The sequence below is a fragment of the Dendrobates tinctorius genome, unplaced genomic scaffold, assembly GCF_039654945.1.
Source record: "Dendrobates tinctorius isolate UK_male_01 unplaced genomic scaffold, ASM3965494v1 ptg000074l, whole genome shotgun sequence".
Classification (NCBI taxonomy): domain Eukaryota; kingdom Metazoa; phylum Chordata; class Amphibia; order Anura; family Dendrobatidae; genus Dendrobates; species Dendrobates tinctorius.
The window spans coordinates 4,257,606-4,282,475 of record NW_027361742.1 but is presented as its reverse complement, the minus strand read 5'-3'; the positions used below and the strand labels follow the sequence as shown (position 1 = coordinate 4,282,475).

At 44.0% G+C, this 24,870-nt stretch overlaps 1 protein-coding gene across 3 annotated transcripts in view; it reads left to right on the top strand.

Moving 5' to 3' along the window:
• CFH (complement factor H) overlaps nucleotides 1–24,870 on the top strand; it is a 712,377-nt gene that overhangs the window by 116,645 nt on the left and 570,862 nt on the right. For all 3 annotated transcript variants that reach the window (XM_073582879.1, XM_073582878.1, XM_073582877.1), the window contains exons 5-6: nucleotides 19,185–19,373; nucleotides 23,598–23,771. In XM_073582879.1, the coding sequence (XP_073438980.1) occupies nucleotides 19,185–19,373; nucleotides 23,598–23,771 (363 nt within the window). The remainder of the gene's footprint in view (nucleotides 1–19,184; nucleotides 19,374–23,597; nucleotides 23,772–24,870) is intronic.

Genomic DNA, 24,870 nt, shown 5'->3' with positions numbered 1-24,870 from the left:
TGTTTCTACCACCTGTACTGTAATCCCTGAGCTCCAACACCGCCAGTTGTTGCTCAGAAGTGCCGTCTGCACAGAAAAAAACTAGCTCCTGTGTTAGTGGGGTTCAGTAATGCCAGCTGCTCCCCTGCTGTGTGGACGGCAATAACTCCTGCTGCCTCCACATTCAGACTACTACTGATTTTTAACCATGCTCCAATTAGGCCTCTGGCTCCACTGTCTCTAGTATGTACCCTGGCCTCCAACACTGGCGTTTGCTGCTCAGAAGTGCCGTCTGCACAATCAACTCTTGTTCCTGTGTTACTGGAGCTCAGTAACGTCAGTTGATCCCCTGATGTGTGTCCGGCAATGTCTCTTGCTCTGTCCACATTCCCATTACTAGTAGTGGGAATGTGGACAGAGCAGGAGACATTGCCGGGCACACATCAGGGGATCAACTGACATTAATAAACCCCAGTAACACAGGAACAAGTGTTGATTGTGCCGACGGCACTTCTGAGCAGCAACTGGCGTTGTTGGAGGCCAGGGTAAATACTAGAGACAGTGGAGCCAGAGGCCTAACTGGAGCACGGTTAAAATCAGTAGTAGTCTACAACCGATATTAAACTTGATGAAATTAGGCCTCAGCCTGCTCCATGCTTGATCCTGTGCTCCAACATCACCAGTTGGTGTTCAGAAGTGCCGTCTTCACAGAGAAAAACGCTAGCTCCTGTGTTCGTGGAGTTCAGTAACGTCAGCTGTTCCCCTGCTGTGTAGACGGCAATATCTCCTACTGCCTCCACATTCAAAAAACATCAGGCCTCAGCCTGCTCCATGCTTGATCCTGGGCTCCAACAATGCCAGTTGGTGTTCAGAAGTGCCGTCCTCACAGAGAAAAACACTAGCTCCTGTGTTAGTGGGGTTCAGTAACGTCAGCTGTTCCCCTGCTGTGTGGACGGCAATATCTCTTGCTGCCTCCACATTCAAAAAACATCAGACTTTCAACTTGCTCCAAGCAGGCCTCAGCCTGCTCCATGCTTGATCCTGGGCTCCAACATCGCCAGTTGGTGTTCAGAAGTGCCGTCCTCACAGAGAAAAACACTAGCTCCTGTGTTAGTGGGGTTCAGTCACGTCAGCTGTTCCCCTGCTGTGTGGACGGCAATATCTCCTGCTGCCTCCACATTCAAAAAACATCAGACTTTCAACTTGCTCCAAGTAGGCCTCAGCCTGCTCCATGCTTGATCCTGGGCTCCAACTTCGCCAGTTGGTGTTCAGAAGTGCCGTCCTCACAGAGAAAAACACTAGCTCCTGTGTTAGCGGGGTTCAGTAACATCAGCTGTTCCCCTGCTGTGTGGACGGCAATATCTCCTGCTGCCTCCACATTCAAAAAACATCAGGCCACAGCCGGCACCATGCTTTATGCTGGGCTCCAACAACGCCAGTTGTTGTTCAGAAGTGCCGTCCTCACAGAGAAAAACACTAGCTCCTGTGCTAGTGGGGTTCAGTCAGGTCAGCTGTTCCCCTGCTGTGTGGACGGCAATATCTCCTGCTGCCTCCACATTCAAAAAACATCAGACTTTCAACTTGCTCTAAGTAGGCCTCAGCCTGCTCCATGCTTGATCCTGGGCTCCAACATCGCCAGTTGGTGTTCAGAAGTGCCGTCCTCACAGAGAAAAACACTAGCTCCTGTGTTAGTGGGGTTCAGTAACATCAGCTGTGCCCCTGCTGTGTGAACGGCAATATCTCCTGCTGCCTCTACATTCAAAAAACATCAGACCTCAGCCTGCTCCATGCTTGATACTGGGCTCCAACATCGCCAGTTGTTGTTCAGAAGTGCAGTCCTCACAGAGAAAAACACTAGCTCCTGTGTTAGTGGGGTTCAGTAACATCAGCTGTTCCCCTGCTGTGTGGACGGCAATATCTCCTGCTGCCTCCACATTCAAAAAACATCAGGCCTCAGCCTGCTCCATGCTTGATCCTGGGCTCCAACGACGCCAGTTGTTGTTCAGAAGTGCCGTCCTCACAGAGAAAAACACTAGCTCCTGTGTTAGTGGGGTTCAGTCACGTCAGCTGTTCCCCTGCTGTGTGGACGGCAATATCTCCTGCTGCCTCCACATTCAAAAAACATCAGACTTTCAACTTGCTCCAAGTAGGCCTCAGCCTGCTCCATGCTTGATCCTGGGCTCCAACATCGCCAGTTGGTGTTCAGAAGTGCCGCCCTCACAGAGAAAAATACTAGTTCCTGTGTTAGTGGGGTTCAGTAACATCAGCTGTGCCCCTGCTGTGTGGACGGCAATATCTCCTGCTGCCTCCACATTCAAAAAACATCAGACCTCAGCCTGCTCCATGCTTGATCCTGGGCTCCAACATCGCCAGTTGGTGTTCAGAAGTGCCGTCCTCACAGAGAAAAACACTAGTTCCTGTGTTAGTGGGGTTCAGTAACGTCAGCTGTGCCCCTGTTGTGTGGACGGCAATATCTCCTGCTGCCTCCACATTCGAAAAACATCAGGCCTCAGCCTGCTCCATGCTTGATCCTGGGCTCCAACATCGCCAGTTGTTGTTCAGAAGTGCCGTCCTCACAGAGAAAAACACTAGCTCCTGTGTTAGTGGGGATCAGTAGCGTCAGCTGTGCCCCTGCTGTGTGGACGGCAATATCTCCTGCTGCCTCCACATTCAAAAAACATCAGACTTTCAACTTGCTCCAAGTAGGCCTCAGCCTGCTCCATGCTTGATCCTGGGCTCCAACATCGCCAGTTGGTGTTCAGAAGTGCCGTCCTCACAGAGAAAAACACTAGTTCCTGTGTTAGTGGGGTTCAGTAACATCAGCTCTGCCCCTGCTGTGTGGACGGCAATATCTCCTGCTGCCTCCACGTTCAAAAAACATCAGACCTCAGCCTGCTCCATGCTTGATCCTGGGCTCCAACATCGCCAGTTGGTGTTCAGAAGTGCCGTCCTCACAGAGAAAAACACTATCTCCTGTGTTAGCGGGGTTCAGTAACGTCAGCTGTTCCCCTGCTGTGTGGACGCCAATATCTCATGCTCCCTCCAAAATCACACTACTACTGATTTTTAACCGTGCTCCAATTAGGCCTCTGGCTCCACTGTCTCTAGTATTTCCCCAGGCCTCCAACACCGGCAGTTGCTGCTCAGAAGTGGCGTCTGCACAATCAACACTTGTTCCTGTGTTTCTGGGGTTCAGTAATGTCTGTTGATCCACTGATGTCTGTCCGGCAATGTCTCCTGCTCTGTGCACATTCCCACAACTAGTAATGGGAATGTGGACAACGCAGGAGACATTGCCGGACACACATCAGGGGATCAACTGATGTTACTGAGCCCCAGTAACACAGGAACAAGTGTTGATTGTGCAGATGCCACTTCTGAGCAGCAACTGGCAGTGTTGGAGGCCTGGGGAAATACTAGAGATAGTGGAGCCAGAGGCCTAATTGGAGCACGGTTAAAATCAGTAGTAGTCTACAACCGATATAAAACTTGCTGCAATTAGGCCTCAGCCTGCTCCATGATTGACCCAGGGCTCCAACATCGCCAGTTGCTGCTCAGAAGTGTCTTTGGCATGGGTACTCCCTCCTGCCCAGCCTGATTCCAGCACGCCTGCTGTTTCCGGGTAGTGTCAACGTCACTTTGCCACCAATACGTTGTCTTGTCGTGTTGCGGTTGGGTTAGCCGAGTCTATGGTGCCTGCAGTTTCGGTGCTTCCTATGTGGGCTGCAGGTTCTGGTAATAAAGGCTGGTTCCGTAGTGCCAATAGGACAAGCACCCCCCTGTAAGGACTGTGGGTTTCGGTAACTGCGGCTGGCTCACGTCTTTCAACTTTACTTTTCACGGGTACCTTCTGCTACCCATCCGGGTGCCAGCACCGTCAGCTGGTTCTCGGCAGTGCCTTTGGCTGAGGTGCCTCCTTCTCGGTATCCGAGTTCCAGCAATGTCTGCTGGTCCTTGGTAGTGCTTTCTAGCACAGGTACCTCCTGCTTAGTAACCGTGTTCCAGCACCATCAGCTGGTCCTCGGTAGTGCCATTGGCTCTTGTTCATTCAGCTGCCACTCTGGGTTCCCGCACCATCAGCTGGTTCTCGGTAGTTCCATTGACTCTTGTAGCTTCTGCTACCCATCCGGGTTCCAGCACCGTCAGCTGGTTCTCGGCAGTGTCTTTGCCTCCTGCCCAGCCTGGCTCCAGCACGCCTGCTGTTTCTGGGTTGTGTCAACGTCACTTTGCCACCAATACGTTGTCTTGTCGTGTTGCGGTTGGGTTAGCCGAGTCTATGGTGCCTGCAGTTTCGGTGCTTCCTATGTGGGCTGCGGGTTCTGGTAATAAAGGCTGGTTCCGTAGTGCCAATAGGACAAGCACCCCCTGTAAGGACTGTGGGTTTCGGTAACTGTGGCCGGCTCGCGGCCTTTCAAATTTGTTTTTCATGGGTACCTTCTGCTACCCATCCGGGTTCCAGTACCGTCAGCTGGTTCTCGGCAGTGCCTTTTGCCTAGGTGCCTCCTTCTTGGTATCCGAGTTCCAGCAACATCTGCTGGTCCTTGGTAGTGCTTTCTAGCACAGGTACCTCCTGCTTAGTAACCGTGTTCCAGCACCGTCAGCTGGTCCTCGGTAGTGCCATTGGCTCTTGTTCATTCAGCTGCCACTCCGGGTTCCAGCACTGTCAGCTGGTTCTCGGTAGTTCCATTGACTCTTGTAGCTTCTGCTACCCATCCGGGTTCCAGCACCGTCAGCTGGTTCTCGGCAGTGTCTTTGGGAAGGGTACTCCCTCCTGCCCAGCCTGGTTCCAGCACGCCTGCTGTTTCCGGGTAGTGTCAACTGGAACCCGGATGGGTAGCAGAAGGTACCCATGAAAAACAAAGTTGCAAGGCCGCGAGCGGGCCGCAGTTACCGAAACCCACAGTCCTACAGGGGGTGCTTGAACTATTAGCAACACGGAGCCAGTCTTTATTGCCAGAATGTAATCAAGAGGATGATGGATAGTCAGAAGCCATCAAACAAACAAGAACTGCTTAAATTTTTGCGCCAGAAGTAGTGTGAAAGACTGGTGGCAAGCATGCCAACACACATTAAAGCTGTTTTTAAAAATCATGGTTATTCCGCAAAATATTGATTTCTGAACTCTTCCTGAATCCTGAGATAAAACATTAGTATTGTTGTTTCTAAATGATTATGAACTTGTTTTCTTTGCATTATTTTAGGTATGAAAGCACAGGGTTTTTTTTAATTTTGACCACTTCTTCTTTTCAGAAAAAAGAAATAAAATTTTTTGCTTGGAAATTCGGAGACATGTTGTCAGAAGTTTGTAGGCTAAAAGAATAATTTACATTTTACTCAAAAATATACTTAAAAAGAGAGAAATCAGACAAACTGAACATTTGGAAGTGGTCTCTTAATTTTTGCCGGAGCTGTGTGTGTCTCTGAAATCTATATATCTATGTATTCTATGTGTATATATCTATTCTATTTATTCTATTCTAACCTGTCATACTGTGATTTTACTGAACGCAGCAAATGAATTGCTGGCTTTTGGAAGAACCCCTCTATTCTTGATAACCAACCCTGCTGAAGCTAACAGCTGAGGGATGCAGCCCCCAGCTGTGAGTTTTGCCTGGCTGGTTATCAAAATTACAGCGAAACCCAAGCAGGTTTTTTTTTATTATTATTATTTATTTACAGCGCAGGAGACACTGATGAATACTCCCATCTGCCGCTCCTGCTCTCACTGTTATTAGCGGCAGCAAGTGTCAGCTGATGTAGTCCCATCAGCTGACACCAGTGACCAGAAGTAAACTTTATACCTCCGATTACAGCTAAGCACTCACGCTGTCTTCTGACAGCATGGGAACCGCGGCTCTCTGATCGGCGGGGATGATTTCACCATCAATCAGAAGTGTTACGCCAGTGTTTCCCACACTGTCACACAGCGTGGGAAACACCGGCTTTTGTGCTGTGCATGTTTGGCTATATTCAACAACATAATTGATGATTAAATCGACGAATATTACAAATTTAACGATCGTTAGAGAAAACTGAACATTGAAATATTCGCTCTAGTTGCAACCCATATAATCCACACAGGCAAAAAAATCAAACTGTAGATGTTGTGAGGCAATGACCTCTGTTAAAGCTAGGGCGCGCTGTATGCTCTCCATAGTATACGCACGGAGGCGTATTGAGGCTATGGGAATGCATTGTTGTCACAAGTGTAGCTGGGATTGCAATGATGAAGCAGTGACCAATGTCTCAGGTAGAGGTTGATGTGTAGTCTCCCCAGGATATGCACGGAGGTGTATGAAGGGCCATAGATGTGCATGGCAGTCACAGGTGTAGCTGTGACTGCAATGCAGACTAATAATAAAAGTAACTGTTAGTCTTGGACATGTTAGTGTCCAAGGCAGAGATACAGAAAACCTGCTCTGGATGTTGTGTTTGAAACAGACTGCAGTATGATAGTGTTGCAGTCTGTTCCATTCCGGATTCAGGTTTTCCATGTGGCTGAAAGCCACAAGTTTCTGTGATAAAAGACCTGCAGGAAAGGGTTAGTGAGGTCTGAGTGAGTCTGAGGAGTTTCAGGCGTGTCAGAGCCAGAGTGAGGCCTGGCAACACACAGCGTACACAGTAGTGCTGCACTCCATGGTGACTGGTATCGGAGGTGGATGTCTTGTGGCCAGAGGTGAATTGGAGGTAGACAGTTCATACACCCGAAGAAAAACTGGAGTGTGTAACGGCTGCAAACAGATGGATATGGTGCCTGGCTGCAATCCGGAGGATTTCAAGTACTGGAAATGGCTGTGTGCATGAGTAAAGAGACAAAAGGATGTTGTAAGTGAGAGACATTGGCATGGCATGCAGTCGCCCATAGAAACTGGACAAGGTGAAGTCCGGCATGTTTAGGAGCTGTGATACAAAGCCGTGCAATAGTGCTATGAACGCTATGAACGAGGGTGAATTGAACACTGTATGCACTGAAGTTATATGCAATTGTTTGGATTGGAACCTTTCTGTGTGAAGATAACACACAGGTCACTGCCTCATCACTGCATACGGTGCTACCACTGCTTTAAATATGGTGGAGAATGCAGGCAATGTGAAAAGAGGCATGCCCCAGATAGTGCTGCAGATCGTTGTGCAAGTCTTCGGGAGAAATGGAGCAACTTTTGGAGCAGTTTGTGCTCAGGCAGCCAGAGGTGCTGCAGATTCAGCCGGAACAGCAAGAGGTTCTGCAGCAGCAGGTGCTGCAGTTGCAGCAGGATCAGCAAGAGGTGATGCAGTGGAAGCTACTAGATCTCCAACGGTGTAAAGAGGAGACTCCTAAGGTGAGGGGCGATCAACAGAGTCATGAAGAGACCCCAAAGGTAAAGGGTGATCATTGGGTGTACCAGTGGACCTTTGTAGAGTCTTGGCCCACCAGGTTTCAGGCAAATAACTTGTTGCAGTTGGTGGAGGAGTGGCTCCAGCCTGCATTTTTTTCCCTGTTCAAGATGATGAAGAGACTTGTGGCTGATTGGATGGTGCGTGTTCTGCTGGACGCCATGCAGCGTTGGGTCGGGCAAAGGGACCTGGGCAATCTGGACCTGCTGGTAGGATTGATTGAGCTGTGTAAACCTGTAAGGAGAAGACCCGGACCAGGCCTACCTACTCCATGATGGATCCGGAACTGTCGGGGCTGTCACCCAGGTTTCACGGGGGAAAGCTAAGGCCCCGGACCGACCTCTGCACCAAGGAGTAGGGGTCGTGGCTAAGATAAAAGGGCAACAGCTTGCAGTAAATCAGTTGGTTGCAGTGGGAACGTGCAGCGCGCAGGAGGGCAGTGTCAAGGCTTCTGCGAATAAACCAACTGCCAGAGAGGGCCAAAACGAGCAGAGGCAAAAAAAAGCTGCTAACAGAGACTGCCGACAACGATGTATCTGGTCCCCGCTGACAACGCTGACCGTGAGTGACAGGATGCCAAGTCAGGACATCAGCGTGTGCACACACCGACAGGAGAATTGTCACAACCGCTGTGAGGAGCTTCCCTTTGTACCTGAGTTGAGTCACTCATTGTCCCTCTACGCTGACAGGGGGAAATACTGTGCTCTGTCCGGCTCATCATTTCCTGACACACTGATCGCCGACCGGACCACGAAGAATCACCATCGCCGCCAGGAGCCAAGGTGTCATCTTTTCCAGGACTACACCGGACCACAAGGAATCACCTCTGCCACCAGGATCCAGGATACTATCTTTTCCAGGACCATACCGGACCCCTTACGTGCCACTGCTTTGGTGTCAATGTCCACATCCTGAACTAACTGCATTCTGAAGTCGTCTGACTGATAAGTTTGCTAATCTTGAACTTCCTTCCCTGTTCTTCACACCCCTTTCCGCTGGGTTACGTACCCTTTGTCCCTTTATACTGTTTTCCCTGTTTTCTCCCTGCGTGGAGTATACCTGTTAAATTAAACCCCACATTAACCCTTGCTCTGCCTCCGACCCGTTACTGCATCTTAGTACCTGCTCAGAAACCCACTCAGGATGTTGTATCAGAGCAGGGAAAAAATCCGCAAATCACTGTTGGGGCTAACCACGACCAAGCCCGTGATGTGGGGGTAGCACAAAGTGAGGGTGATAAAGCTCCCGTTTCCCCTAAAAGCAGTTGTTGAGTGTTGGCAGTATCAAGAGCCCAGACATGGGGCTAGCAACTGTTCTGTGACATCTGAGCCCAAGGACTGTGGGTATACTTGCCCTGTATCTATGTATGCCCAGCCAGTCTGTACCATCACTTTGGGCCCTGCTGGCAGCGAACCGTGATTGTGCCAAGTACTTGTTAATGGGTACTGAACTGAGGCTCTCCTGGACACAGGGAGCAGAGTGACTTTATTCCATTGGTCCCTTGCTGCCGGGGAAAACCCCAAAGGATGGAAAGTGGAGGTGATATGTATCTATGGGGAAATCTGAGAGTACACAACTGCTGAGGTCAATTTTTCTACACCATGTGGGGACTTTAAACATGTGGTGGGAGTGGCGGAGACCCTTCCATATGGGACTGTGTTGGGGAGAGACTTGCCCCTGTTTTGGTCCCTGTGGGAGACCAGGGTCAACTCTCTCATGGTAAAGGTTGTGCTGGGCATAGAACCCAAAGATGCTGAGATACCTGCCATAGGAGTCGCCAACCTAGGGACAGAGTGTAATCCTGATAGGCTCCCCCTAGAGGTGTTGGCAGGAGAGGTGAAGGATGTTGTGTCAGGCGTAGAACCCAAAGATGCTGAGATACCTGCCACAGGGGTTGCCAACTTAGGGACAGTGTGTAACCCCAATAGGCTCCCCATAGAGGTTGTGGCAGTAGAAGGCGTGGAGACTTCACTGAACCCAGAGATGGAAATGTCCCCTGGTAAGTTAGGGACAGCTCAGTTCCAGGTCCCACGCAGTGAAACTGGTGTAAAAACCACAGGTTTAAAAAGAACGCTGGTGAGAACCGGGAGTGTGTGGTTGCGCAGACGACTGGGGATCTATGCACGACGAACCCTCTGGCACCAGCCAAGGATATGACCGGGGGACAGAGTAAAATAGATAGAGCGCTCACTAGACAGAAGTGTCGGGAAGCTCAGGTTCAGGTGCGACATAATAAAGATGGATGCTCAGAGTTGCCAGGGTGGACTGCAGCGGTTCAGCATGATATAGTCACCGAGGCACAGTTAAGGGTACAGAGGAAACAGTACCAGGGGCCTGAAGGAGAGTACTTAAGTGAAAGGATGAGATGCGGTGTTAATGAATCAAAAACAAAAAAGGTCAAGACCACCCAAAATCGTCACAAATCTATGGTTAAATGTGAAAGTGAGTGTGGCATGGTCTCGTAATGAAGTATGGAGGAGAAACGCAAAAGGGATTGATGCATGTGCCGATTGATGGTTCCGGTCCCTACTTTGGTTTCTTAGTGCAGTGTAGGGTGGGGATGTCACAGGGGCATGCGGATGCTCTGTCTCGCGCTCATGTGGGGTGTCAAGTGTACAGCCACACAGGTTTGAACAGGGGAGGGGGATATGTGAGTCAGTGACCCCTGTTACAGCTCAGGGGCACTGTATGTTCTCTCCAGGATATGCACGCAGGTGCACTGAGGCTATGGGAATGCATTGCGGTCACAGGTGTAGCTGGGATTTCAGTGGTGAAGCAGTGACCGATGTCACAGGTAGGGGTCGCTGTGTAGTCTCCCCAGGATATGCATGGAGGTGCATGAAGGCCATAGGTGTGCATGGCAATTACGGACGTAGCTGTGACTGCAATGCAGACTGATAATAAAAATAAGTATTAGTCTTGGACATGTTAGTGTCCAAGGCAGAGGTATGGAAAATGTGCTCTGGATGTTGTGTTTGAAACAGACTGCAGTATGGTTGAGCCATTCTAGCAGCTTTATTTTCTTTCTCTGAAACCAATTGAAAGTGACCTTGGCAGTGTGTTTGGGATTACTGTCTTGCTAAAATATCAACCCTCATTTCATCTTCATCGTTCTGGTAAATGGCAGTAGATTTTTTTCAAGAATGTTTTGATGCATTTGCAAATTCATCCTTCCTTCAATTATATGAAGTCTGCCAGTGCAGTATGTTGAAAACAGCCCTACGCCATGATATTCCCTTCTCCAAACTTCACTGTTGGTATGGTACTTTTGGAGTGATGTGCAGTGACTTTTAGATAAACACTATAGGGAAACCGAGAGACAGGTAATAGGGGGATACCTTTATGAAAAGATATAATAGATCGAGCTAATGTGCTCACCTGATCCAGTTGTGTAGGCACAATTCTTGTAAAAGCTTAATATCAGTTGCTGCTGCCCCGTGGCTAGGGGATCAACTCCACCAGGAAACTTAAAGGTAAAGAGAATGTGTTTTTTTATTGCCCTAACCAATATGAAGATCCTTGATCCAGTAATATAAAGAAGCAGTGTTTATTCCGCTGCGCGTTTCCATGCCGGTCTGGTGTTTTTCTCAAGTGTAAATACCTACTGTACAATGCACATAGGAGCAAAAGGGGTTTACATAGCCTGGAATGGCTACCAAAAAAAAAATAAAAAAAAAAAACAATCAAAAAGGGAGAAAAGAGAAGATAGCCATAAAAGACTTGACAATGTAGGAGGCGAAAAGGTCAGGAATTATAAGGATAGGTGCCGTGAGAGATACAGTCAAAAAGTGAACCTGTGAGTATAGAAAAATTCACTTTTATAAAATAATAAATGTGTCTTGAAATCAGGAGAGAAAAGAGAGAAAGAAAAATATGGAAGTGGGGTTAGTACACTGTTGTAGAAGTGAACAAAAATAAAGACCTGGAAAAAACAGGAATAATCTGGTAGAGCCACAGGATAGTTTGGAAAGAATTAGATAGATGAGGGGGAAAACTATGAAGGCAGAGGAGGAGAGGGTGCAAAAGAGAACAAATGAAAATAAGCAATGTTGTAATATATATTATCCAGGAGTGAACCTAGCCCCTCTGCTGCCTGAGGCAAACTGCAAAATGCTCCCCCCCCCCCGTAGTAAGATCAGTACAAATAAATCTGGTTTACTCTTTCCTAGCCTAACCTGATACACATGTAAAATATATACACTTTTAAATAGGAATATATTGAAACATCCATCTTTACATTTCTTCAGGGACTCGATGCCGCCTGAGGCAAAGTGATCAACTTGCTTCATTTTAGGTGCGACCCTGGCCGGGGAACAGTGCTTACTGTAGCGCTTCTTCCCGAGCAGATGTCCATGTGGTACTGATTGCAGCTCACGGGCAGCACACAGTTGCCACATGTATTACACACACGGACACAGATATCTCTGGTACCGGAAATATCAGGATGTGTGAAACCAGCCTAAAGCCACATTCACACGTTCAGTATTTGGTCAGTATTTTACCTCAGTATTTGTAACGCCAAATCAGGAGTGGGTGATAAATCCAGAAGTGGTGACGGGTTTCTATTATACTTTTCCTCTGATTGTTCCTCTCCTGGTTTTGGCCTACAAATACTGAGGCAAAATACTGAATGTGTGAAGGTGGCCTGATAGCGTGTTTCCATTATTTCTGACTTCCCGCAGACAGAAGTTGCAGTCACAAGATGGCACCGATAAAAGGTGAAGATGGCAGCAGGGAGTATAGGAGCAGGGCAGGGACCTTAGGTTGAAAGCACCACTCCAGGGCAACCCCCCCAAAAAAAAACAAAAAAACAAAGTGGTGCTTAGAGTGCAGAATCCCAGCATTAAATCTACACCAAAAATACATACACTGGGAAACCTAAAAAATACAGCAATGACCCAATAATCAGAGCAGATTATTAACAACAAAAAATATATATATTAAAGACGAAATGTGGAAAAATGCAGTGTTTCTGCATGTAGGACCATGGCACAGGGGGCAGACAACATGGATATATCGACAGTACCCAGGGTGTATAAATTGGGGTCATTTTGCTGACACAAATTACTTGTGAATAAAACTGGTGATAAATCTTATAAATTAGTGCTTAGTAATAGTGTAACAAATGCTGTAAAGAACAATGGAGATTCCTCCTGCTTTGTCCTGAGATGAGCTGGAAGCGTGGAGTCGCACACCTTCCTGGGGCAAACATTGCCCGTTTAAACACAGATTGGGCTGCCACTACACCACAGACGGCGCTTGCTGCCCCACGCTTCCAGCTCATCTCAGGACCTCTGCCTGGTCCCTGCCAGACCTGACTTCTACATATGGCACTTTAGTGAGGTTTGAAAAAGACCCGACATAGGGTCAAAACATTACCTCAACGCACTATTCCCCTGTGGTGTCTTCAATAAAAAATTTTTGCATTGAAAATCAAAATTTCCCAGAGTGCAGCTGTTTTCTCTTCACTAGGAATTTCGAGGCAGTATAATTTTCGGGGCCCCCTTGAGACTCTGCCCAGGCTCCACCCCAGCCCCACCTTCACCCCTCAAACTGTCCACAGTCCCAACGCCTTCTCTTGGAAAAACTGCACTACTCACACATTAACAGTTCCTATCACCAGATCACACATATAGCCAGCAGCTGTTGTTTTGGCCAAAAGATTTTTTAAGCCGCAACCATGAAAAGGTATACTCTTTTGGCCGGGCCCTACTCTACTCTAACCTATTAAACATTTGATAAAATATCCAATACAATTTAGGTATATTTTTTTATTTTTCAATTTTTAAAATGATCAATAATATCACATACAGGGGACAAATACCACCGCACCATTACCAAACCATATATTACCACCACAAAGTGACCTATAATACCACATACAAAGGAACAACTGCCACCACACCATGTCCAGACAACATATTACCACCACATAGTGACCTATAATACCACAAACAAGGAACAAATACCACCACACCATGTCCAGACACCATAATACCACCACAGTGACCGAATAATACCACATACAAGGAACAAATACCACCACACCATGACCAGACCACATATTACCACCACATGGTGACCGAATAATACCACATACAAGGGACAACTACTACCACACCATGACCAGACCACATATTACCACCACATAGTGACCAAATAATACCACACCATGACGAGATGCCATATTACCACCACAGTGACCGAATAATACCACATACAAGCAACAAATACCACCACACCATGACCAGACCACATATTACCAACACATGGTGACCAAATAATAGCACATGCAAGGAACAAATATCGCCACACCATGGCCGGACAATATATTACCACCACATAGTAACTGAATACTACAATACTGATCATTAACAAAAAAAACACAATACTAATATCACCTTAAGCACAATTATACACAGGAGATCTGTACTTAGTATGCAGTGTCTGTGTACAGTTAATACAGTGATCACTGGTAACATTATACACAGGAGCTCTGTCTATAGTGTCAGTGTACAGGTAATACAGTGATCACCAGTAACATTATACACAGGAGCTCTGTATATAGTGTCAGTGTACAGGTAATATAGTAATCACTGGTGACATTATACACAGGAGCTCTGTATACAATGTCAGTGTACAGGTAATGCAATGATCACCAGTGACATTATACACAGGAGCTGTGTATATAGTGTATAGGTGTATAGGTAATACAGTGATCACCGGTGACATTATACACCGGACCGTTGTATATAGTATGCAGTGTATAGTGTCAGTGTACAGGTAACACACAAACTCACCAGTGACATCTCTAGGTGAAGTCCTTCATCTTTCCTTTTCATCTTTCATCCAGCACAGACTGCCATCACTTCTTCTATCTAGGGCTCATCTCTGCAGGAAATAACACTGTTATCTAGAGCACCACTTCCAGAACACATTACTTATTTTGATCACAAATTCAAAACTACACTAGATGAAGAAAAAAGTGACAGTGATGCTCTGCACGTTAACAGGACCGCCTCCCCATTTAAAACAATATCCTCAAAAAATAAAATAAATATATCACTGCAGTAATAATATCCCTTGATTAGTATATAATGCAGGAATAGAACAATGCACAAAATAGTTTATCTGTGTAGCAAGGTGGATATTTAAACTTAACCTTTATTAGGTAAAATTGTAAAAAGCCAAATTAGTCAAACTGCAATTAAACAAAGGGGTACCACAGTGAAGGAACTGCCCTATAGCCAACGAACAGAAAAAGGGGGGGTTGTTAAAAAGGTACTACTGGCCTCTCAGATCCTCAATATTAATCTGACCTGAGAGCAAAATGACTATAGTTGCCCATAGGATAAGTCATCCACTTGCCCAAGTAAGTCACAATAACATGTATGGGTAGAACATCCTTTTCTTATAAGCACAACTTATTTGTACAATATAAATGAGATTATTTATATACTATTCATCCTATGGGCAATTATAGTCATTTTGCCATCAGGTCAGATTAATATTGAGGATCTGAGAGGCCAGTAGTACCTTTTTAACCCCCCCTTTTCTGTTCACTGGTTATAGGGCACTTCCTTCACTGTGGTACTCCTTTGTTTTTGTTGTTTGACTAATTTGGCTTTTTACAATTTTACCTAATAGAGGTTAAGTTTTAATATCCACCTTGCTACACAGATAATCCCTTAATTAGCCCCTATGGTATATCCTTGCCCATGTGTGTCAAATTCCTGGCTCCAGCCATATGTTCTCCCATCCTGCCCTCATGAGCATCCCTTCTGCCCCCACGTGATGTCCCATGATCCTACCCCATCTGTCTCCATCGTATTCATCCTGCCCCATCTGTCTCCAATTCTGCCCCATCTGTCTCTATCCTGCCCCATGATGCTGCCCCCTGCTCTATTCTGCCCCCTGCTCCATTCTGCCCCCATGCTCCATTCTGCCCCGTGGCAAATTTTAGGCCATGCCCCTGACCACACCCATTTCACAGCTAGTCACATCCATATCCATGCCCCAATTGCACCCATTTAGCATTGCTGATCACACTGACTGGTACTGAGGGCACAGTGGCTGGTATTATGGGCACACTGACTGGTACTGAGGAAAAGAATGAAAGAACAGAGAGAGAAAGAAAGAACAGAGAGAGAAAAAAAGGAACAGAGAGAAAGAAAGAGCAAAGTGAGAAAGAAATAATGGAGAGACAAAGAAAAGAGGAAAGAAAAGAGAGAAAATGAAAGAAAGGACAGAGAGAGAAAGAAAGAACAGAGAGCGAAAGAAAGAAGGGAAAGAGAAAAAACAGAGAGAGAAAAAAGAAAGAGGACAAAGAAAGAAAGAACAGAGAGAGAAAGAAACAGGGGAAATAAAGAAAGAACAGAGAAAAAAAGAAGAGAAAGAAAGAAAGAGAAAAAAGAACAGAGAGGGAAAGAAAGAAAGAACAGAGAGAGAGAAAGGAAGAACAGAGAGAAAGAAAGAACAGAGAGAGGAAGAAAACAGAGAGAGAAAGAAGGAAAGAAAAGAGAGAGAAAGAAAGAACAGAGAGAGAGAAAGGAAGAACAGAGAGAAATAAAGAGGTGAAAGAAAAAGAACAGAGAGCGAAATAAAGAACAGAGAGAGAAAGAAAAAGGGGAAATAAAGAAAGAACAAAGAGAGAAAAAGAAAGAAAGAGGAGAAAGAACAGAGAGAGAAAGAAAGAGGGGAAAGAAAGAACAGAGAGAAAGAAAGAAAGAAAGAAAGAGGGTAAAGAAAGAAAGAACAGAGTGGGAGAAAGAAAGATAGAAAGAAAGAGGGTAAAGAAAGAAAAAACAACAGAGAGAGAAAGAAAGAAAAAGGGGAAATAAACAACATAGAGAGAAAGAAGCAGAGAGAGAAAGAAAAATTCTATAAAGATACTATAGCAGCCCGGCTCCCATTGTAGTGCCCACCTGAGCCTCCTAATGCAGGACATATCATGATCCGCTCACATGGCCGGCAGCCCTGATTCCAAGGCGATCCCGCTGTCGAAGGAGGACACGGTGATGGATCTGAAGCATTCCCTGAAGTGCCTCCATGGTTCTGTCAAAATCTCCTCCCTAATTTACCTCATTTCCAGTTAGTTTCCAGGGCGTCACTTCTGTTGGAACGTCACGTGCAAGTTTTAAAGTGCTCCTCGGGGCTCCACTGTGTATTCCTGTGTCTGCGGGAAAAGTAAGCTCCCAGCCAGGACAGTATGGCAGACTCTCAAAATAGGGACTGTCCCGCTGGATCCGGGACGGTTGGGAGGTATGAATGCTCCCTACCATACACCAACCTCATACACGAACGGCTCTGCACACCTCACAGACACACGGTTCCACTTTGTATGCCTTGTATACACACGGCTCTGCTCCGTACACCTCGCACACACACGATGCCACTCAGGACACACATGGCTCCACTACGTAAACCTCGTACACATGCGACTCTGCTCCATACACCTTGTACACACACGGCTACGCTACATACACCTTGTACACACATAGCTCCACTCCGTAAACCTTGTATACTTGCGGCTTTGCTCCATACACCTCTTACTAATGCGTCTCTGCTCTCTACACCCCATACACAAACGGCTCTGCTCCACTCCGTACACACACAGCTCAGCTCCCTACATATCTTACACACAGGGCTCCGTTTCGTACACTCTGTACATGCGCAGCTACACTCCATACGCCCCGCACACACATGGCTCTGCTACGTACACAAAGTACACACACGGCTCCGCTCCGTACACCTTGTACACACCCGTTTCCACTCCACGCACCTCGTATACACAGGGCTCCACTCCGTACATCTCGTACACATATGGCTCCGCTCTGTAAACCTTACACACATGCAGCTCTGCTCCATACACCTCGTATTCATGCGGCTCCACTCAGTACACCTTTTACTAATGTGGCTCTGCTCTGTACACCCCAAACACACACAGGTCTGCCCCACTCCTTACACACATGGCTCAGCTCCATACACCCTGTACAAACATGGCTCTACTCTGTACACCAAGTACACACATGGCTCCACTCCAAACACCAAGTACACACGCGGATCTGCTCCACACACCATGTACACACATATAAACCCCTCCTGACCACACACATAAACTTCCCCTCAACCAGCACCATGACAACCAGCAGAGCAGAGTCCTGCATACACGGAGGCCTCTGATCATGTGACCCCTGACTCCTCCCCACCTGTGACCTTATCACCGGTCCTGTGCACACAGAACAGCCGCTGCCATATATGAGCAACTCGAGCAGATGCAGGAGAGGAGAGTCTGCGGCCCCCTATCAGCAGGGACACACCGATGCCTGAGGCAAAGTGCTTAACTTGCCTCATGGTAGGTGCGCCCCTGATCTTATCAGCGAAATCTGCTTCTTTCTCTGCCTGAATTGATCAGTCATTATCAAACTTCTCCATTCTGAGGTAAAATCTGGATTCAGTGAAGACAGACATCACCATTACTGAGATAGGAGATGGCAGCTGTTACTGATGAGATTATAACTAGATAGGAGGGCAAGGAGCTGGGATCTCATAGAATCTCATCAGTAACAGATGTCATCTCCTATCTCAGTAATGGGGAATGTCTGTTCTCACTAAATTTATATTTTACCTCAGAACTGAGATCTTTGATAATGGCTGATCAGTTCTGTCAGAGAAAGCAGCATATTTCTCTCATACAATATATTACAAAGTTTCTAATTTTCATGTCTACTATTTGTTTATGGAATAAAAATGAAAGTAACGGCTGCTTATTAAGTAGAGTTGAGCGAATTTTGTTTTTTTAGGGTCGAGTTTCGTTTCGTGAAACCCGACTTTTCCAAAAGTCGGGTCGAGCAAGATCGGCCGACTATAGGGAAAAGTCGGGGTCGTCCCAAAACACGAAACCCAATGTAAGTCAATGGGGAATAAAAGTCGGCAGTGAGAGGAGGACTCTCTATATTTTTGAATGTGATCAAACAGCAAATATATTTAACTGTTTGAAAGCTAGACAAAACTAGAAGGTGCAGGTCTGTAAGAACGGAACATGTCCTCGACTTATCCTTACAGAGTGACACACAGATAGCTTCACTTAGGCTGTGATAACAGCCGTTACACGGTACTGTGTGAGGAGTGTGCACCGCTGTATGGTGTGAAAAAATGCACGCTCAGTACCTCACCAGGACAAAAAAAAAAATTGGGATTGCTTTTAAAAAAGCAGTTTGCAGAGCAGTGGGTAAACAGCAATGCAGCCATCAGGAAGCCTTAGAAGGCAGCCTAACAACCAACACCGCTGATCCAGCAAAATATAGCCTCCCCTTGCACTGCACACACAGTGACTGGTGTGTTGTACAGGCAAAATCGCTAGCAGCAGAAGCAGTTTTTGGTGTCTTATTACCTGCCTAACGCTCTCCCTACAGAATCATCATCATCAGCAGCTCTCCCTATTCTGAGATCAGCATGAGGAACATGGCGGTCGGCGTGCACGCCCTTTTATACCCCCTGTGACGCCCACCAAAGCAAGCCAATCACTTGCATGCCCTTCTGAAAGATGGTGGTGACCCCTGCCTATGTCATCACGTTGCTCACAGTGTCCGTGGATCCTAAGTGGCCGAAAAAGAGCGCAAAACAAACTTTTGAAACGCGACTTTGGCGCGTAAGTCGCCGACCTCGTGGCCGACCTCATCCTAGGGTCGGGTTTCGTTTCATGAAACCCGACTTTGCCAAGAGTCGGCGACTTTTGAAATTTTTTGATCCGTTTCGCTCAACTCTATTATTAAGTATTACTTTACAGAGGAATCTTTGAAAATAACAAAAATATTTCTTAATCTTTTCAGTTATGAACTGCCCACCAGTTGAAGCTACAGACAATCTCGAAGTTTTATCGACTTCATATGATGAAGAATATTCTGTTGGCCAAGTGGTTAGATTTCAGTGCAAACTCCCAAACCTTAAGTTAAATGGACCTTCTGAGATTTTCTGCACATCGGATGGAAAGTGGAATTTGGACCCACCAACATGTATGGGTAAGAAGTAAAATATTATAATTAAAGAGAATACGTCAACAGATTTTTGCTATTTTATCTAAGCTCAGCATGACATAGTTAAGACACGGATCACAGGGATGTCTCACCTATTAAGCTCTGTGTGCAATTTCAATACAATCAGTATTTTATTAGCAGGAAATCACCACTACAAGACTGTATCTAACATGCATAAAAATCATGCTTTTGTCTTTAACCCTGCCCTCACCACTGATTAGCAGCATGCTGACCATTTCCAGTGTACACAGGAAGCTACTAGTCAGAGGTATGAGTGGGGTTAAGCTCACGGCTACATCCACATCAGATAAAACAAGGATTCTATCAATACTAAACCAAGCAGACCAGTAAGCGACATGTTGCTGGAATCAGGCTCACTTACCCTATATTATGCTGCTCTCAGATTATATAGCATAACCTGCTGACAGATTCCCTTTAAAAATAGTGTCAAATAAGAAGGATTAGAAATTTTACATTAAGAAAAGAGGATAACTTGGCATCAGTTGTTGGGGATGTCTGCTCTTTTGGCATGTCAAGTGAAATGCAAATGCAACATGGACTATCTGTTCCACCCAAATTTGCTCTCCGAATTTCAAATAGCGCTTTTTCACTTCCGAACCCCGCCAACAAATGACAGGGTCAAATTTCTCCTATTATTTCTTGTGAAAATTACAATCATAGAGCAAAAATAACATTTTAATGGAAAAAATAATAATTTGTTTTCATTATCACCCTCAAATATTATAATATTCTGTGAAGCACCTATGAGTTCAAAAAGCTCAAGAACCCTCTAGAAGAATTCCTTCAGGGGTCTAGTTTCCACAAAAGGATCAATTGTGGAGCCTCCCACTATTTTGGTAACTCAGCGGTTCTGTAAATGTGACATGGTGTCTGCAATCTTTTCCAGCGAAATTTTCACTCCAAACCTAAAAGCGCTTCTTCTCTTCTCAGTCATGCAATCAAACAGCAGTTTTTTACTGCATGTGGGACATTGTCACATTAAGGAGAAATTGCTTAATACATTTTTTTCATAATTTCTCTTATTATCTCTTATGAAAATTAAAAATTTAGGGTTAAAGCAAAATTTTTATAAGAGAAGTGTAATTGTTCATTTTTTAAGTCCAATTTGCCTAAAATTTTGTTTAACGCCTGAAGATTTACCAAATTTTCTTACAGTAGTTTAGAGTAATTTGAGGGTTTTTTAAAATTGTATGACTTCTGGTGGATATCTGATATATAGGGCACACAAAGTCACTTCAAAACTGAATATGTCTGCCAAAAATTGATATGTAAATTTCCATTAAAATAAAAAAGGTGCCAAATTTTAACTTGTAAAAAAGAAATTCCATCTCACCCATGGATGCATGGCAGTAGCATCAGGAGTACGGACCCGCTGTGTCCAAGTGTAGACAATCAAGAGAAAGAAAAAAAGTCCAGCTCTACTGATTCCGTGAAGATCCAATTTTATTCACAAAAACATGGAAGATAAAATCTTCGGCACAGTCAATAACAGGTGTTGATATTGATGCGTTTCTGGAAGCTAAGCTCCCTTAATCATGATATCTAATACAAAAATGTGCCCCACTTATATACTCAGATCCAGTGAACACACCAGTAGAAAAGACAATTAGCATAATTATTCTGAGGTGTGGGCACAAAAAATATGCAAAAAGACAAGTACAAAAAACTAAAAAAATAACAAAAAAAAATTTTGTGAACACCAATAAAACATACAAGGAACAACATGATTATTATACAAAGCTTTACAAAGCCTGAAGCGGACAATATCATGTAAAGTAGGTAAGTGGTCATGGAGAAAGAAAAGTATACAGCAGAGTAGACGATAACTCAGAAAAAATGCCTGCGTTTAATTAACACAGGCAATTTGATGAGCATGAAAAAACTAAGGACCTAAAGAGCGCAAACAGTATGCGGTATGGAATCAGAAGATACAGCAAGATTGCATAGGTTACGTGTCACTTGTAATCAAATTGTATAAGATCAGTGAGAAATAACCCATAGGGTTTCCTGACATCAGTTTAGTGCAGACAAGAAAAGTTTTTTTTAAGTATAAAAAATATTAAACATATGTAAAGACGATGCAGCATGCATAAATAGGGCACAACAATATGGATTAACAGAGAATTATGAATAATAACAGACAAACTGTACCATACATGGAAAGAACAAAGAACAAAGTTTTTAAATATTTCTTTGTTTGAATAATCAAAACAAGATGATAAATTGATGGAACTACTTAATGAAACAGCATTATATCTTTCCTTTTATTTAAGCCCAACGGTACCCTGGCATTTAATTTTAACATCCACCATGCCTCTCTACTTCTTAAATTAGTTTCAGTGTCACCTCCTCTTCTAGATTTAAAGATCTTTTCTATAGCGTATACCTTTAGCGATTCAAGATTGCTACAATGGCAATCTATGAAGTGTTTGGAAATTTGTGATATATTCCTATCAGAACTTGCATTTTCTACGTCATAGATGTGCTCTCGAATCCTAGTTTTGATTTGACATTTTGTACTGCCAACATATTTTAAGCAGCGAGAAGTGCATTCCATAATAAATATCACATTCAAAGTGTTGCAGTTCATGAAGGTTTTGATTGGGTATGTGTTTTGCCTACTAGAATCTATGAAATTGGAACACTTCAAGGAAAATTTACATGTTTTACAAATTTTAGTTCCACACTTAAAAAAACCCCTTTGTGTTGAGCCAGCTTGTGGGGTTTGGTCACATATATAGATGATGTCGATATAATATGGGGCTCTGATGTTTATGCTGTGCAAAATTTAATTTTTTATTTCAATTGTAACCCCTTTAATCTCAAATTTACTGTTTGTCAAAATTCCACCAATATAAATTTTCTTTATCTGGCCTTAAAGGGTACACCTGGAGAGTTAGTAATTACTCAGGCATTTTTAGTTATCGTCTACTCTGCTGTTTACTTTTCTTTCTCCATGACCACTTACCTACTTTACATGTTATTGTCCGCTTCAGGCTTTGTAAAGCTTTGTATAATAATCGTGTTGTTCCTTGTATGTTTTATTGGTGTTCACAAAATTCTTTTTGTTATTTTATTTGTTTTTTGTACTTGTCTACTTGCATATTTTTTGTGCCCACACCTCAGAATAATTATGCTGATTGTCTATTGCACCGGTGTGTTCACCAGATCTGAGTATAAAAGTGGGGCACATTTTTGTATTAGATTGTATTAGATATCTTGATTAAGGGAGCTTAGGCTCCAGAAACGCGTTGATACCAACACCTGTTAGGCTACTTTCACACTTGTGTTTTTTTGCGCAAACGCGCATAAAAATCGCATCATGCCTTTTTATGCGTTTTCTTGTTTTTTTGCGCATGGTTTTTACAAAAAAAGCATGCTTTTTTTTTTGCACTGGCGTGCGCATGACCATGCGCACGTCAGCGCTCCCATAGACTATAATGTGTTTTTGGGTGAATTTTGTGTGCATTGCGTGCGCATGAGTTTTTTTGAGACAGGTTGGACGCACAAAAAATGCAACAGGATGCATTTTGTGTGCCCGGGCGCACACTACAAAAAGACGCATGCACATACAAACGCGTACAAACGCATGACTATGCGCACCCATGTTAAGTATAGGAAAAAAACACATGCGCATGTATGCGCAAAAATGCAGTGCAAAAAAACGCAAGTGTGAAACCAGCCTTATTCACTATGCTGAAGATTTTATCCTCCATGTTTTTGTGAATAAAATTTGATCTTCACGGAATCAGTAGAGCTGGACGTTTTTCTTTTGCTAAATTTTATCCCTTATAATATCCTAACAAGATAAAAGGATGTTTTTTTAAAAAAAATTTATTGACATTAAATAGACCAAAAGTGAAATGTTATTTGTTACGTATTTTGTGTGGTATAACTCTCTAGTTTAAGGATATACACTAATTTCAGAAGTTTCCACAAAAAATCTGAAAATCTCATTGAAATAAACTACTAACATAAAGAGTAATGTGTCACGAAAAAGCATTCTTAGAATCACCAAGATATATAAGAGCATTCCAGAGTTATTACCACATAAAGTGACAGATTTTAAAAATGTACTTGATCATTAAGATCAAAATTGGCTCCATCACTAAGGGCTAATAATAGATTGCTAAAGTTTGTTTTGTCACATTATAAACAATATTTTCTCATTAATACACTTTTCTGCAGAGATTAAATGCAATCGTCCAAATGTGGATAAAGGGAGAGTGAATAAACCAGGCCAACTTATCTTCAGTAATAATGAAATGATACAAATTACCTGTGAACCAGGATATCGTCCAAATAGAAATGGAGAATCGACATGCACTAAAGATGACTGGTTTCCTAAACCTTCTTGCACTGGTGAGTAAACACTTTGCATTTCAGGTACAATATATTCAATATTTTTCATATTTATAATTACTTCTCTGTAAGTCTATAATGTACAAGTGCTTCTCACAAAATTAGAATTTAATCAAAAAGTTAATTTATTTCAGTTCTTCAATACAAAAAGTGAATCTCATATATTATAGAGTCATTACAAAAAGAGTGATCTATTTCAAGTGTTTTATTTCTGTTTATGTTGATGATTATTGCTTACAGCCAATGAAAACCCAAAATTCATTATCTCAGTAAATTAGAATAATTAACAAAAGCATCTGCAAAGGCTTCCTAAGCATTTAAAAAGGTCCTGTAGTCTGTTTCAGTAGGCTCCACAATCATGGTGAACACTGCTGATTTGTTAGATGTCCAGAAGGCAGTCATTGACTCACTCCATCCCTCCATATAATATAATGTGCCCCATAGTCCTCCATATAGTATAATACACTCCCCATTGTCCTCCATATAGTATAATACACTCCCCATAGTCCTCGGTATAGTATAATACACTCCCCATAGTCTTCCATACAGTATAATACACCCCCTATAGTCCTCCATATATTAAAATACACTCTTCAGTCCTCCACATAGTATTATACACATCACATAGTCCTCCATATTGTATACTACACTCCTCATAGTCCTCCATAGTATAATACACTCCTTGTAGTCCTCCATATATTAAAATACACTCCTCAGTCCTCCCTATAGTATAATACACTCCTAATAGTGCTCCATATAGTATAATGCACTGCCATAGTCATCCATGTAGTAAAATTCACTTCCCATAGTATAATGCACCCCATAGTTCTTCATATAGTATAATGTATTCCCCATAGTCCTCGATACAGTATAATATAGCCCATATAGTATAATACAGCCAGCCCACAGGGTATAATGCAACCTCCCCCAAGTATAATGCAGTCACCCCACAGAGTATAATGCATCCACTCCACAGAATATAATGCATAATGCAGCCCCACCATAAAATATATGGTAGCCCCCCACAGAATATAATGCAGCCCCTACATAGAATATAATGCAGCGCCCTTATATAGTAAAATGTAGCCCCTCCATAGAA